General features: G+C 61.4%; 6 protein-coding genes across 6 annotated transcripts; 4 read left to right on the top strand and 2 right to left on the bottom strand.

Moving 5' to 3' along the window:
* Positions 1-100: 100 nt before the first annotated feature.
* Positions 101-1,066, top strand: RHTO_04099 (acyl-protein thioesterase 1; the record flags this gene model as incomplete). The annotated part of the gene is made up of 4 exons (XM_016417767.1): positions 101-306; positions 377-644; positions 744-888; positions 981-1,066. The coding sequence occupies 4 exons, from the start codon at positions 101-103 to the stop codon at positions 1,064-1,066; spliced, it is 705 nt and encodes a 234-aa protein (XP_016270926.1).
* A 164-nt stretch (positions 1,067-1,230) lies between these two features.
* RHTO_04098 (thioesterase family protein) lies at positions 1,231-2,375 on the top strand (the record flags this gene model as incomplete). The annotated part of the gene is made up of 3 exons (XM_016417766.1): positions 1,231-1,956; positions 2,047-2,228; positions 2,306-2,375. 3 exons carry the CDS (start codon positions 1,231-1,233, stop codon positions 2,373-2,375), a joined length of 978 nt encoding a protein of 325 aa, XP_016270925.1.
* A 273-nt stretch (positions 2,376-2,648) lies between these two features.
* On the bottom strand, positions 2,649-4,465 carry RHTO_04097 (sphingolipid delta-4 desaturase; the record flags this gene model as incomplete). The annotated part of the gene is made up of 8 exons (XM_016417765.1): positions 2,649-2,767; positions 2,889-3,015; positions 3,093-3,107; positions 3,173-3,253; positions 3,316-3,514; positions 3,592-3,680; positions 3,738-4,040; positions 4,133-4,465. 8 exons carry the CDS (start codon positions 4,463-4,465, stop codon positions 2,649-2,651), a joined length of 1,266 nt encoding a protein of 421 aa, XP_016270924.1.
* Positions 4,466-5,827: 1,362 nt separating this feature from the next.
* Positions 5,828-8,324, top strand: RHTO_04096 (uncharacterized protein; the record flags this gene model as incomplete). The annotated part of the gene is made up of 8 exons (XM_016417764.1): positions 5,828-6,096; positions 6,158-6,321; positions 6,395-6,788; positions 6,842-7,020; positions 7,075-7,170; positions 7,224-7,632; positions 7,698-7,759; positions 7,825-8,324. 8 exons carry the CDS (start codon positions 5,828-5,830, stop codon positions 8,322-8,324), a joined length of 2,073 nt encoding a protein of 690 aa, XP_016270923.1.
* Positions 8,325-8,530: 206 nt separating this feature from the next.
* RHTO_04095 (DNA cross-link repair 1C protein) lies at positions 8,531-11,644 on the bottom strand (the record flags this gene model as incomplete). The annotated part of the gene is made up of 9 exons (XM_016417763.1): positions 8,531-9,844; positions 9,907-10,458; positions 10,512-10,569; positions 10,627-10,697; positions 10,754-10,976; positions 11,031-11,128; positions 11,186-11,385; positions 11,450-11,560; positions 11,623-11,644. The coding sequence occupies 9 exons, from the start codon at positions 11,642-11,644 to the stop codon at positions 8,531-8,533; spliced, it is 2,649 nt and encodes an 882-aa protein (XP_016270922.1).
* A 425-nt stretch (positions 11,645-12,069) lies between these two features.
* Positions 12,070-13,015, top strand: RHTO_04094 (uncharacterized protein; the record flags this gene model as incomplete). Its single annotated transcript, XM_016417762.1, has 2 exons — positions 12,070-12,567; positions 12,623-13,015. The coding sequence occupies 2 exons, from the start codon at positions 12,070-12,072 to the stop codon at positions 13,013-13,015; spliced, it is 891 nt and encodes a 296-aa protein (XP_016270921.1).
* Between the last annotated feature and the right edge of the window lie 27 nt (positions 13,016-13,042).

Raw genomic sequence — 13,042 nt, 5'->3', positions numbered from 1 at the left:
CCGCTCCTCCTCCTCCAGCGACTCGATCCTCTCCGCGCGCTATCCGCCCTCTCCACCCACCACTCCCACCTCCCTCCACCGCCCTTCCCATCCCTCAAAAATGGCCTCCCCAACCGTCCTCCCCTCTCTCCAAAAACACTCTGCCACGATCATCTTCCTCCACGGCTTGGGCGACTCCAGCGCAGGCTGGGTCCCGTTGGCTGCGGCGCTGAGGCAGAAGAAGCAGTTTGGGCACGTCAAGTTCGTGTTGCCGACCGCGCCTGTGCAGCCTGTGACGGCGAATGGCGGGTATCGGATGACTAGTTGGTGCGTTGCGCTTACTCAAAAAGAAGAGATCAGGGTGGGTAAAGCTCACAGTGCACGCACACGCGGGCAGGTTCGACATCCAAGACCTCGGACCCGCCGGCCTCCGCGCCGAAGACGACACGGGGATGCTTTCCTCCGTGCGGTCCATCTCGTCCCTAATCTCCTCCGAAATCGACTCTGGCATCCCCGCAAACCAGATCGTCGTAGGAGGATTCTCGCAGGGCGCGGTGATTGGTTATTTGACGGCCTTGACGAGTGAGAGGAAGCTTGCGGGCGTGGTCGCGTTGAGTGGGTTCTTGGGAATGGCGGACAAGGTCAAGTCGGTGAGCTTCGCCTCGGTTCGTACCTCTGCCGCGCCCAGCTTTGCCAGAGCGGGCGTGGCTGGTTGATGCTCACGCGTTCTTACACACGTTTGCTCGTCCGCTCGCTCCATGCAGATGCTCAGCGACCACGCCACCTCCCTCCCGATCTTCCACGGCCACGGCGACGCTGACCCTGTCGTGCAGTACAAGTGGGGCCAGCAAACGATTGCCAAGCTGGAGGAGCTCGGGTTCAAGAGTGTCGAGTTCAAGACGTATCCCCGTGCGTTCCCTCTGTCCCCCACCCTTTCCGTCGCGCGCGCTGTCTATTGTGAGTGAACGGGAACGCTGACGAGTAGAGTACAACATCCGCAGGGATGGGCCATTCGTTCTGCGACGAGGAACAGCGGGATTTGGAGCGCTTCCTCGAAAAGGTCCTCCCGGCCGAGCCTTCCTCGTAGACTGTTACTCCTGGCACTACACTCGTCAGTATCGTGCACACGGTGAGATGACTGGGTAATCCAGAGAGAGGGGGAAAGTGAGCGCACCTTCGTCGACCGGCTCGTCGTCGAACCGCTCTTGCCGTCGTTCCTTTCACTCGCTGTCGCTCGCTGAGCTTGTGAAGATGCTGGGACAACGTCGGATAGCGACTCGACTCGCTCAGACTGCCCGCGCGCGACCGGCACTCGCTCCCCGTTCGCGCACACTCACCACCACCTCCCGACCCTCTGTCGCCTCCTCACCACCACACTCACACCCCGGCCAGGCTCCAAAACGCTCGCTCTTCCTCCTCTCGACTGCATTGGCGACGACAGGCTTGCTGGCAGGCTACGGACTCGCCCTGGCCGCTCCCAGACCAGGACTCGTCTCGCTCGTCTTTCCCCATCCGACTCCGCACCCGCCTAGCGCCGACTCGCCTGAAGCGGTCGAGCACACAGACGTGATCGAGAAGGGCTTGCACGAGTTGGAAATCGTGAAGAGGTTGAAGGCGGAAGTCGTTCCTTCCCTCACACCCGCCGACGCATCTTCATCCGACGCCGCACCAAGCCAAGCAACCTCACTCACCAACGCCGCCTCTCAACTCTCCCCCACATCCGCTCTCGACACGCCCCTCACTCCCCGTTACACCCTCTCCCGTCCATATGCCGCCACGCCCCCCGGCCCACACTCCCTAAGCGGCTACACCCTCCGCGGACCCGGGAAATTCGCCGTCCCTCCACTGGTGTTCACCACCAAGGACAAGAGGGAGAGCGTGTTGGTTGTGCATGTGGGAGGAGGGCTGTGTGGACATGAGGGTGTTGTGCATGGCGGGTTGTTGGCGACTGTGATGGATGAGGCGTTGGGCAGGACGGTGCGTCGCGAGACTCGCTTCATTCTACTTCTGCCTGTCTGACTGCGAGTACAGCGAGTTGATTGAACTGCATCCCATACCCACGCGCAGGCCCTCCTCAACCTCCCCACCAACATCGGCGTCACCGCAACCCTGACAATGAAGTACAAGAAGCCGACTTTCGCAAACCAATACCTCGTCATCCGGACCGAGTTGGTGGAGCAGAAGGGACGGAAGGCTTGGGTCAAGGGCAAGATTGAGAGTACGGATGGGGAGACGTTGGTTGAAGCCGAGTGCGTCGCACGTTTCGCTTTGGTCTCTCTTCCGAGTTTAGTGAGGAGGGATTGCTGATACTCGATGTGCGGTACAGGGCCCTCTTTGTCGAGCCGAGGATGGCCAAGTTCCTCAGCAACTCGAGCGTTCGCGAGGCGCTCAAATAGACGTGCGAGGATGGCGTAGACGTATCTCATGGGTAGAAACTGATATGCATACCGATGCGCTGAATCGTAGCTTGTCGAGGAACCAGCGTTGAGGACGCTATGAGTAACGCACGAGTTAAGGCCTTGAGGCGAGCGCGTTCGAGCTTTCGGCAAGTTCCGCTCATTCGTCCGCAAGCCATCGCGCAGAGCGTGATCAACGAGCGTGCATGCCAGCCCAAAAACGAGTGTAACAGTGTCTGTCCCCCTTCCTCCCCTCCCCCTCCCTCGCTCGCTCTACTCATCCTTCAACCCTCCGGCGTTCGCGACCGACCCGACTCCGCCTCCTCCGTCGTTCCCTCGCGGGTCACCTTTCCCTTTTCGCTTGACGCGGGACCACATGCCTACTGAGGGGTCTGTTCGCGGGCGAGTGAAGCGAAAGAAGTCAGTCTCGCACGTCTATCACGCATCATAGCAGCTTCAGGCTCGGCAGCTGGGAGCCGCAGAGCGCAGCACGTGACGAGTGGAGAGACGCACCAGTGATGAACCTCCAAGTGACGCCCGGCCAACTCGTATGCACCGGAAGCGGGTCATAGAACTCCTTCGCAATGTCGTGCAACTTCCACAGACGCGTCCAAGGGACGGAGGGGAAATCGTGGTGTTCCTATACGAAATTGAGATTGTTAGTAAAGGTCGGAGGAGGCCCTAGGAGGGAGGGAAGGGATGGGGAGGGGAAGGTACCTGGTGAAGGCCGACCTGCGGGTGCGGGATCGTTAGTGACTGCAGCCGGTAAGCGAAGGAAAGGTTGAGCTGATACTCACGTTGTAGCACAGGATGTTGAGCGGGCCGTAGTACGACCATGTCTCCTGGTCGTGTCCGTCAAAGAGGTAGTGCTCCGCGATCTGCTCGCCGGTTCGTCAGTCTTCGCCACGCCAAGAGAGGAGAGTGGATGTCAGGTTCGTACGAAGTGACCAGCGCATGGGTGCAAGCTGCCCGCCATGTGGCTGCTGAGGAGGAAGTAGAGCATCGAGTACCAGCCGAGGAACTTGACGACGAGCGCGTTGAACGAGAGCTGGACGACCATGTTGAGGGCCATCCAGCGCGTCGGGGCTTGATAGCGGATGAAGCCGGGCCTGAGGGCGTAGAAAAAGATCTGGAATGTGCTGAGGAGAGAACGTACGAAGATGTTGATTAGCTCTCGCCTCCTTGACCCGGTTCCAACCGGCCGAAGCAAACACACCAGAAGAATGTCTTGCCGAGGACAGTCTTGAGTACGAGGAGCTCGAGTCGAGAGGGGAGGTCGGTGTCCATGCCGTCCTCGCCGAGGAACTGGCATCAAGTCCAAGGTCAGCAGTCGTCTCTTTGGTCCCATCGCCTCGCGCGCACTTTGTGATGCTCGATGTGGTACTTCTTGAACATCATCGCGAACGGCACGCCAATCGGCAAGTTGGCAAAGATCGCAAACAGCCTGTTCGCCCTGACTCCACGGAAGGCGAGGTTGTGGGTGATCTCGTGTACGGCGAGAAAGGTGTTCTGGTTGGCGGTGCCGCCGATGAGGTAGGCGAATATCCAGAACTTCCAGGAGAAAAAGGGTGTGTTGCGGAGGTAGAAGGCGGTGCTGAATTGGACGAGCGTGACGAAGAGGACGACCCATTTCGTCAAGGGTTCGTGGCCCATCAGCTTGGTGATCTGCGGGAGAAGTGGCAGTGAATACAAATACTTGAAAGAGACGACAATCCCCTTCGAAGCGAAGGAACGGGAAGTCGGCACCGACAGCGCACCTCTGGGTGGGCCTTCAGGATCGCCTTCCGCCGCGTTCGGTGCGGCTCCTCCGTCATCTGCCACAGAAAGTCGCTCCCGTCCATCGCAGGCTCAATAGTCCTCGGCGCCCACTGCTCGCCAGGCAACACCCAAGCCGGCTTCCCCTCGTCCACACCCGGCGTCGTCGCGCGCGTCTCTGCCTCCTCCGAGTCGGATGACGATGCTGGCGTGCCCGTGGACGACGAAGAGGAGGAGGAAGAGCGAGCCGAGGTGCGGGGTCGCAGCGACGGGGGAAGCTCCTCAGCCCCGCCGAAGAGGTCGAAGCGCGTCTCTGGGTCGGCGAACTGAGCCATGGCAGATCCGAGCAAGCAGACACGCGCGTGACCCGACAAAAGCGGTGGAAGCGGGTGAAGGGGAGGAGACGCCCCAAACTCTCGCCACGAACCATGTCCCGGCTCCGCTTCACACACGCTGGTTGGGCTTGGTTGCTTCGCTGGGCTACTTTTCACGCCTACAGCAATCGCTGAGCGCAGTCACTGCCGCCCGCCGGTCTCCAGCTCGACCCACGACCACCTATCGACTGATGAGGTTTCGCGGAGGCTTGCAGTCGGGCGAAGGCGCCGGGCGGGTGGAGTGAGCTCATGGGCTGGCTCATATTGCTCACATGAAGCCACAGTGTTGCGCCCGACCCAGTCGACGCGCATGGAGACCGCCGACGGGACCTCAGCACGCTCCTTCACCATCCCTCGTCCCGCTATCAGCGCTCCCCTTGCCTTGTACCGCCATCACGCCGCCCCTACGGCTTTTACGTCCATTTTGAGCGCACTGAGCAGCGGCAGAATAGCCAGCTGGACGGCACTTGTCTTGAGCGGCCTTAACACCGCACCACATCGACGCCTCTTTCCCGCTCTTCTCCCTCCGCGCATATGTCCTGCTTCGGCGCCACAATCTGCACACCCACATTGCGTAGACTCCGCGCCACTGCTGCCGAGGGCACCGCGCATGTTGCCACGGCAGGCGGACGCGTCTAAGCGGTACCTTCTCAGGCCAGACGACAGGCTTTCTCGCCTTGCTGAGGCTTTCCTGTAGCTCAGTCTCGCTCGCCGTACGTGTAAAAGGTGCTCTCCGTTTCAGCGCGCCGTAGCGACCGGCAAAGTTGCCTGGCAATTCTCGCGGAGTCTCGAGGAAGAGCAGAGCGTGACGACAACCGGGAAGCGCTCAACGGGAGGAGGCGCTTTCGGCTCGCTCCTGCTCGAAAGCTGTGGGTTCAGGAGAGCATTCCCGCTCAAGGAGGAACAAGCGGAGCAACCGTGAGCGCAAAGCGACGCGGATTCGGTCTCGCCCCTGCTCAGCGGGCGCAGATGGAACGGCGCACTCATATTAGGGCTTTCCCGCGCAATGGACGGTGCCATGGCACGTCAAGCAATGCTCCAAGCGAGAGCATGACCGCTAGGAAGCCGTCCAAGGCCGACTTCGACTTGCGGTTTGCGCGGAGACGCGAAAAGCGGGAGCCGACACGCCCTCACCACGCCTGACCGGTTCTGGCAGATGGAGTACTCTCAGTAGGTCCTGTTGAACAGCTTCCCGGTCCCATCGCAGCGAATGACGGGCGTCGAGGTTGTGCGAGGTCATCGAGTCTCGAGTTCGTTTCTTCGACTTCTCTGCACCCATTCGTCCTCGCACACCGCGTCTTCTTGCTCGCGCAGACGTGTGACATGTCGGAGCAGGTCTCGGAGCGTGGCACGGGCGCTCTCGCGTTCTCAGCGCCGCGAGATGAGCGAACCCAGCGCTTCCTCGCCCCCGGACCGTCTTCTGCGCCGTCACACGCGCCTTCGACGACGGGCATGGATTTGCAGTCCTTCTCGAATGTTACTCTGCCGCCCATGCGGACTTTGCGGCTCGGCGAGCCTCTTCAGCGCGAGGGAGACGTCGTACAGCAGGAGGGGGGCGGTGCTCGACTTGTTCAAGGCATTGCGAGGCCCTGGTGCGTCCGTGCGAGCTTGTACGCCTTTGACACTATCTGACAGACCGACCATCACATGCAGTCCGCCCCGTGAGGCACCGCACACGCACACGAAGAGCGAGCCTTCTCCTCCTCATCCAAGTTCCGACTCCGAGCCAGACTTGCCGATGACGAGATTGCTGCACTCGACGTCGCTGGAGGGGGTGCAAGCTGCCATCCAGGAGATGCGCGACGTGCTGAACGGCTGTGCGCAATTTTCACCTCGTTGCCTTCTCACCCGCGAGGCAGAGACGACTTTCTGACATTCGCGGATTAGCAGTCTCTTCTCCCGACCGCATTCGGGTCCTCTCCGGCCACGCCATTTCCTCCGTCTTCAACGCGAACGAGCCGAACGTCCGCAGCCGACTCTGGACCGACTGGGGCATCTACTCGTCCCTCTGCAGTTCTCTCGGCGTTCCCGTCTACCCTATCCAGCCTGACAAAGTCGCCTTTGTCCTCGCGACTCACTCGAACCTGCCCATCGCATCAGTTCTGCGAAGTTTGAGCACGGTGCGGGAACAGATCTCGGCGGGAATGGTGCGAGGCATCTTCGATACGCTCAACGAGGCGGCCAAGGCTTCGCGGCATCTTTGGCCGGACGTGGCATGCTTCGTACGAAGTGCGGACAACTACGAGGTCACGAACGAGGTGTTGCTGAACCTGCCGAGCACGAGGTGCGTCCCGCGCCTTCCTCATCCCTTTTCTCGACTGACCGCGCTATTTGCAGCTCAAACGTCAGCAAGCCAGCGACAGCCAGTTTCTACAGACGGCCCGAGCCTCCAGTCCGAGTTGCGCCAGTCCCGGCACTGCAAGACTCGTTCACCTCGCGCCCGCTCCTCACCCAAGTTCCGCCTGCTCCGCCTCCTCCCGCTCTCGTCACGCCGCCTCCAGAACAGTTCTTTCAGCGTACGTACAGCTTGCACAGGTATGTGCAACGTGCTAACATCCCGATTTGAGCAGCTTCCCGCGCCCATGATCGAAAACCTCGACGAACGCTGCGAGCTGTCTGCGACGACCTCTCCGCCTTTCTTGCGGAACTGCAGGCTCAGCCACATGGTGAGCTTCACAGTGATCTCCGCATGTGCACGAGCCTGACGCACTTCCGCCAGACCTCGAGACGTTCGACGTCGCCCAGAAGCGCTTCCAGCAAACGGTCAACACGCCCGCCTACGCCGCTCGCGCCGCCCACCTCCACAACACGGCCCTCATCTACACACACATCACTGCCGTGCTCGAGTTCCCGACCTACCCTATCACGACCGCAAAACTCGCCGTCTTCGCACTCGCCATGACGCCCGGCCCGCTCGGCGAAGTGCTCGACTCGGCTTGCCTGTCTCTCAAGTCCAAGCGGGACTGTCCACGAGCAAGCGGGAAACAGCTCGAGTCGCTGCTCAAGGACGTGACGGTCGTGCGGATGATTACGCGAGGCGGTGACGATCGGATTCCGGACGAGGAGAAAAGCGAGTGGAAGCGGTGGTGGGAGGAGATTACGGACGACTGGAAGGGCGCGTCCAAGCCGTGAGTGTCTCTTCTCTGCGTCAATGCGCTTGTAGGAGCCTTACTGACGGGTTTGAGCGAAACAGGCGAGACGAAGGACGACCTTCTCAACCCGCCCGAAAGCGCGTCAAGCGCTCCCCTTCGCCTGGTGCGCCCTATCGCTTTGACTATACGCTCACACCGCACATGTTGACGTGCCTGTCGTTTTTGCAGCCGCATCGGACGTCTCCGCGGCGTCGACCTCCCGACTCACGTCGAAGAAAGGCCGACAACCTCGCTCGCGTATCGCCGGCCCCGATACTTCTCGCGCCTCGTCACCCGCATTCTCTCGACGAGGTACGCCGAGCGCCAGCGCCCGCGGCGGAAGGCGAGGCGGCTACGGCGGCGCCGGCTCGACTCGCTCGCAGCCCGTCTCGCCCGAGCCTGTCTACCCTCGATGGATCCCGCGACAGAAGGGTGTCCTCCCTGCCGATCGGCGAGAACCTGAGCTGCCGCCGATCCTCGACTCGCCGTGGTACGTGCCGAAGAAGAAGAAAATCAAGGCGGAAGACGACGGCACGGGCTCGGTCGACGGCAAGAGCGTCGAGGGTGAGGACTCGGCGAGTGATGAAGAGGACGAGAAGAAGCCGCAGGGACGGTCTGTCGCGCTTAACAGGCCTAGGAGGGGCGGGACGGACATGCAGGTCTTCGACATCAGCCTCCTCTGGACTTGATTCCGCGCATATTCCACTTAGACTCCTTACATCGATACTGTCCCTCGTACATCTATTTCGCATCGTCTGGCTATCCATCCTTTCCTCCGCAAGCCTGTCGTACTCTTCTTGTAGATCGCGCATCGGCGCAACGTGACCTTTCACGAGACATTCGCATTGCGGGCTAGTATTGACGACAACACAGAGGACACAGACAGGCTGGAATGCTAAGCAAGCGGACTAGTGCTCGGCGCGACGGTGCGGAAGGAAGATGGCGAGTCAGAGATGCCCTTCTTCGGCTCCGCCGCTTCGTTCTCCTTGCCCTCGCCTCCATGAACAGTTGCGAGGGCAAGGAGAACGAAGCGGCGAAGTGGCTTGCGACCCTGCAGTCGCGGATCGCCTGCGACGAAAGGCTCAATCTTGCCTCCTTCGCAGAGAAGCCCTCGCATCTTGCGTAGGAGGCAGGCCTCGACGGTGCGCCGACGCTCTCGAGTCGCGCTGGATGGGCGTACTTCCGTCTTCGACGCGGTGGTAGTCTCCGCGGACTCGGGCGCTGCGTGAGCAACGATCGGCAGAAGGCCGGCGGCATGAGAGCGGTTCGGCGGAGTAGCCGAGGCAGGTTGTGCAGGTTCGAGTATGTTCGCGCTTGCCGCCATGTCGCGAGAGAGTGGCGAGGGGTCCGGCGAAGACCCGAGGCTGCCTGTTGGAGCCGAGCTCGCCGAGTGAGCGACCTGCTTTCTGTCCAGCGGCCGAGACGTGGGCGACGAGGCGAACGTGACCGACTTCCGCAGAGGTGGGCCGATGGACAGAGGTGATTCGAGGCGAACTGGCGCGGCGAGCTCAGGCGTGCATTGACGACTTGAGCGACTCGCCGTAGGCGGAACGACCGGAGTCGAAAGAACGGGCGGTTGACGAGATGCCGACGATGTCTCGCCGTACGAGAGCTGCCGAGCAAGCGCTGGCCCTGGTAGCTGCTTGGCGGACGTGGTCTTGCGCTTCTTCGGCGGCGGCATCTCCTCGTCCTCCGTGTCCGACAGTACTACCGTCTCGCTCGGCGCCTTTGCTGATTCCGTCGGGTTCTTGGGCGCCGCTTTGATGAGCTCAAGGCAAGCCTGCGCCTGTATCGAACAGCGACTCGGCGTCCACTGATCCTTCTCGAGCCTCTTGAGCCAGAATCCGACCTCCTTGACGACCTCGAACGGTCCCTCAAGGTTCAAGCCCTTCAGGGTCATCTCCCTCACCCACTTCGGCTCAATGAGCCCGCACTCCTGCAGAGGATCGTCCTGGCCAGCCGAACTCGGCGCGACGATACCTCGCTTCTTCTTGACCGCACGACGATACCGCCTCGCTTCCTCGCGAAGCTGCTCGTCGCCTCCGGGTGCCAGGAGGTCGCCGAACATCGAGGGGAGAGTCATGTACTGGTGCGCGGGCGAGTCAGGGTCGTCGTCGGTGCAAGTAAGTGGATACACGGTTTGCGGGCGGAAGAGGGCGACGAGAGATTGCAGCTCGGGGCACGAGGAGTGTCGCGCAAGAGGGATGATCTGTGGGCGCAGCGGTCAGTCGAATGCGTTTGACAAAGCGGGAAAAGGAGGCCGGCACGCACAAGGGCGTTCGGAAGCTCCGCCTTCTCGATGTGGTCTCCTCGCGCCCGCTTCTTCCCCTTCCCGCGCTCAATCTCCTGTCGCTTTTTCCACGTCTCGATCTTCTTCGTGACGTCCTCCTTGTACGCTTCCCACCTCCATCTCGGCATCTCGCTCGGGTTGACATAGACGACCCTCGCACCGCCATTCGCCCGATCCTCAGGCAAAACCTCGCCGCTGCCAGGCCGCTTGAGCTTCTTCGGACTTCTGAGGGCGTCCATGGCCCCTTCGTCCCATGCGAAACAGCCGAGCCCGTCGTTCCACACGTGGTCGCACTTCCAGCGCCGCTCGCAGGCATGGAATCGGAGTGGTCGAGGCGGAGTGCTCGCGGAATCGGGTGCCGAGATTTCGGCAGAAGTAGCGACTTGACCGGCGTGAAGCGAGGGTGAAGGTTCGGGCGCTGTTGACGAGGACGAAGGATAGGAGGAGGTTGTGCCGAGGGTCGCGAGGAGCGGGTCGCAGGAGCGGAAAGCTGAGGAGGTGTAGAGGCGGTACTTGTACCAGTCGAGGTGGATCTGCGGCTTCAAGGTCAGTACGGCGACGGCGTGGACATGTCTTCGTTGCGCACGGTTTCGCCGAAAGCCTTGTGGACGCCCTTGAGCAGCTCCTCGTATCCCCACGTCCAGCTACGCACAACACAGCGTCAGTACAGCAACACGATCAAAGGGAAGCGAACGACCCACGCGTTGAGGAAGAAGCGAGTATCGGGCGGGTATTGCTCGATGAGTGCGATCACCTCGGCTACAGCCTCGTCCTGCACGACCGCTAACCATCAGCGCGTGGTCAAGGATAGCAGGAGCGAGAACGCACCTTCGTAGGCAGCTCATCGGTAAGCAAAACCGAGCTCGTGTCGAGGTAGATGCAGTCGAGCGTCCTGGGTGACCTGGCAGTGCCAGTCTTCGTGTGGGAGGGGATGTAGGGAGCGACGATCGGGTTGTGCTTGAGCGCTTCGAGCCACCAGGGCTCGATGCGGATGTCGCCGGTGATGAGGCAGGAGCGGAATTTGCCCTTGACCTCGCCTTCGATGAGGAACCTGCGAAGGCTGTTTCAGTCACAAGCCTCGACGCAGAGGGATGGAACGGCACACATTGCGGAACCCGGACAGTGGTTTGCGTCGAGCGCGGTAACTGTAACGAAGCCATCGGGACCGGACAGCTGAGTTGGCGTGTTGAGCGGGAGCACCTTCTGCGAGCTCTAGATCGTAAATCGGCTTTCTTTCCGGAGGAAAATGTAGCGACGCACGATCTTGTCCATGCCTGCGCCTCTCCCTTTCCCGCCTGGCCTGACCGAGCAAAGGTTGGCAAACTTCCTCATCTTCCCGACGTTCCGCTCGGCCATCTCCTCGAGCCTGACTCGGTACGCGGTGATCATCGTCTCCTGAACAAGCTTCTTCGTCACGGCCGTCGCGAAAATCTGGCCATTGAACGTCGGCGAGTCGAGACCTGCGCGGACATACAGCACTGTCAGTTCAGCGCTCCCGCCTGATGAGGGACAGAGTAAACGCACCGCGGATGTGGTCGGTGTGCGCATGCGTCAGGAGGTAGAAGTGGGGCTTCTTGCCGTAGCAGTTCGTGTCGCCGTCGAAGTTATCGACCCGAATGAAGGGAAACTCGTTCACTGTGTGCGCCCTCATTTGAGTGAGCCCATGCAGGCAGCGCGGATAATGTGAGAAAACGTACGGTACCCATGGTGCGTTGACATCCCGGTGCCGTTCGCCGGCCAAGGTCAAGGCGATCACCCCGCCGCTGTGCGCGCACAAAGGCGCTCGGCGGCGCTTTCTGACCGCACTTGTACACTTCTGCGCGTCGGACGCCGTCGAGAACGCCAGGTACGCGCGTTGTCGGGGTGTTCTCGGGTTGTGCGATGAGGATTCGAGAGGGGGAGAAGCGAGTGAAAGGGAGGAAGCGGAGGTGGAGGGGCGCGTTTGGAGGCTACACTGGGCTCTACGCAAGCCTTTCAGGCGGTCAATGAGGCGGTTCAGGCGTGAGCAGGTGAAGGAGAAGGGTTGACAAGCGAGGAGGACTGGCTTGGTCACCCGACCCTCGCTCAACTCGCTGTGAACGGCTTACGAGGCGCCAGACGGCTTTTGAGACTCGTACAACGCCTGACGAACCCGAACGACCGCGATGCAAGCCGCCCTCGCCGCCCTCTCCTCCTCATCATCCTCGCGGGCGAACGCAGGTCGTGGGGCAAGTCCAGCCGTCGTGGGAGGACAGGGAGGCGGGCTGCCAGACCTAGACCCCCTACGACTCCGCCTCGTCCAGCTTATCGACGCTGTCACCGCCCTACACACGCAACTCTCCTACCTCGCCTTCTCTGCCCCGACTCCCTCGACTGCGAACCCCGGCATCCTCCCTTTCCCCGAACTCGTCGCACGATACAACCTTCTCTTGACGCACCTGTCGGCGCTGCAAGGACTCCTCAGTAGCGAGGGAGACAAAGAGCGGGAGAGGGAGCGAGAAAGGCAGGAGGGTATGCAAGGAGGCGCGGCGGGCCGGAAGAGGCGGGCTGAGCGCGACCGAGACGTCAAGCGGGAACGATGGGAGAGTGTGAGTGTCGTGCCGGCGGAAAAGGTGGACGAGGCGAAGGACTGGCTTGTCGGAATGCTTCTTCGGACCAAACAGGTGCGCCAGATTGTGCTGCATTGCTCCACTCTGTGCTAACAGACGCTCTTGACAGACTCCCGATGTCGAATCGTCGCAATCCGCAACAATCGCCTCCCTTCCTGAACCTTTCGCCTCAGCCCTCACCACAGCAGCGTCGTCCTCCTCTTCCGCAACTCTGCTCCAGCCCACTCACGAACTTGCCTCCGCATCCTTCGACTCACTCGTCTCAGACCACGCACGGATACTCTCTCTCGCGCACGACAAGATTCTCGCACTCAAGGAGTTCAACAGCGACAATGAGCAGTGGGACTGGAAGGCACGGGTGGATCTTGAGGAAGACGAAGACGGCGCAGAAGGCGGTGGCGAAAAGATGCAGGTGGATGCTGAGGTCGGCGAGGGGAAGCGACCGTGGACGGCGCAGGAGGTGCAGGCGTACTTGCGGACGGGCAAGAGACCGGACCTGTAGACGCGCGGTCGCAATCGCCTTCTCGCC

Source organism: Rhodotorula toruloides (assembly GCF_000320785.1).
Source record: "Rhodotorula toruloides NP11 unplaced genomic scaffold Scaffold25, whole genome shotgun sequence".
In the NCBI taxonomy this organism is placed as follows: domain Eukaryota; kingdom Fungi; phylum Basidiomycota; class Microbotryomycetes; order Sporidiobolales; family Sporidiobolaceae; genus Rhodotorula; species Rhodotorula toruloides.
This window is presented reverse-complemented; position numbering and strand designations above follow the sequence as displayed.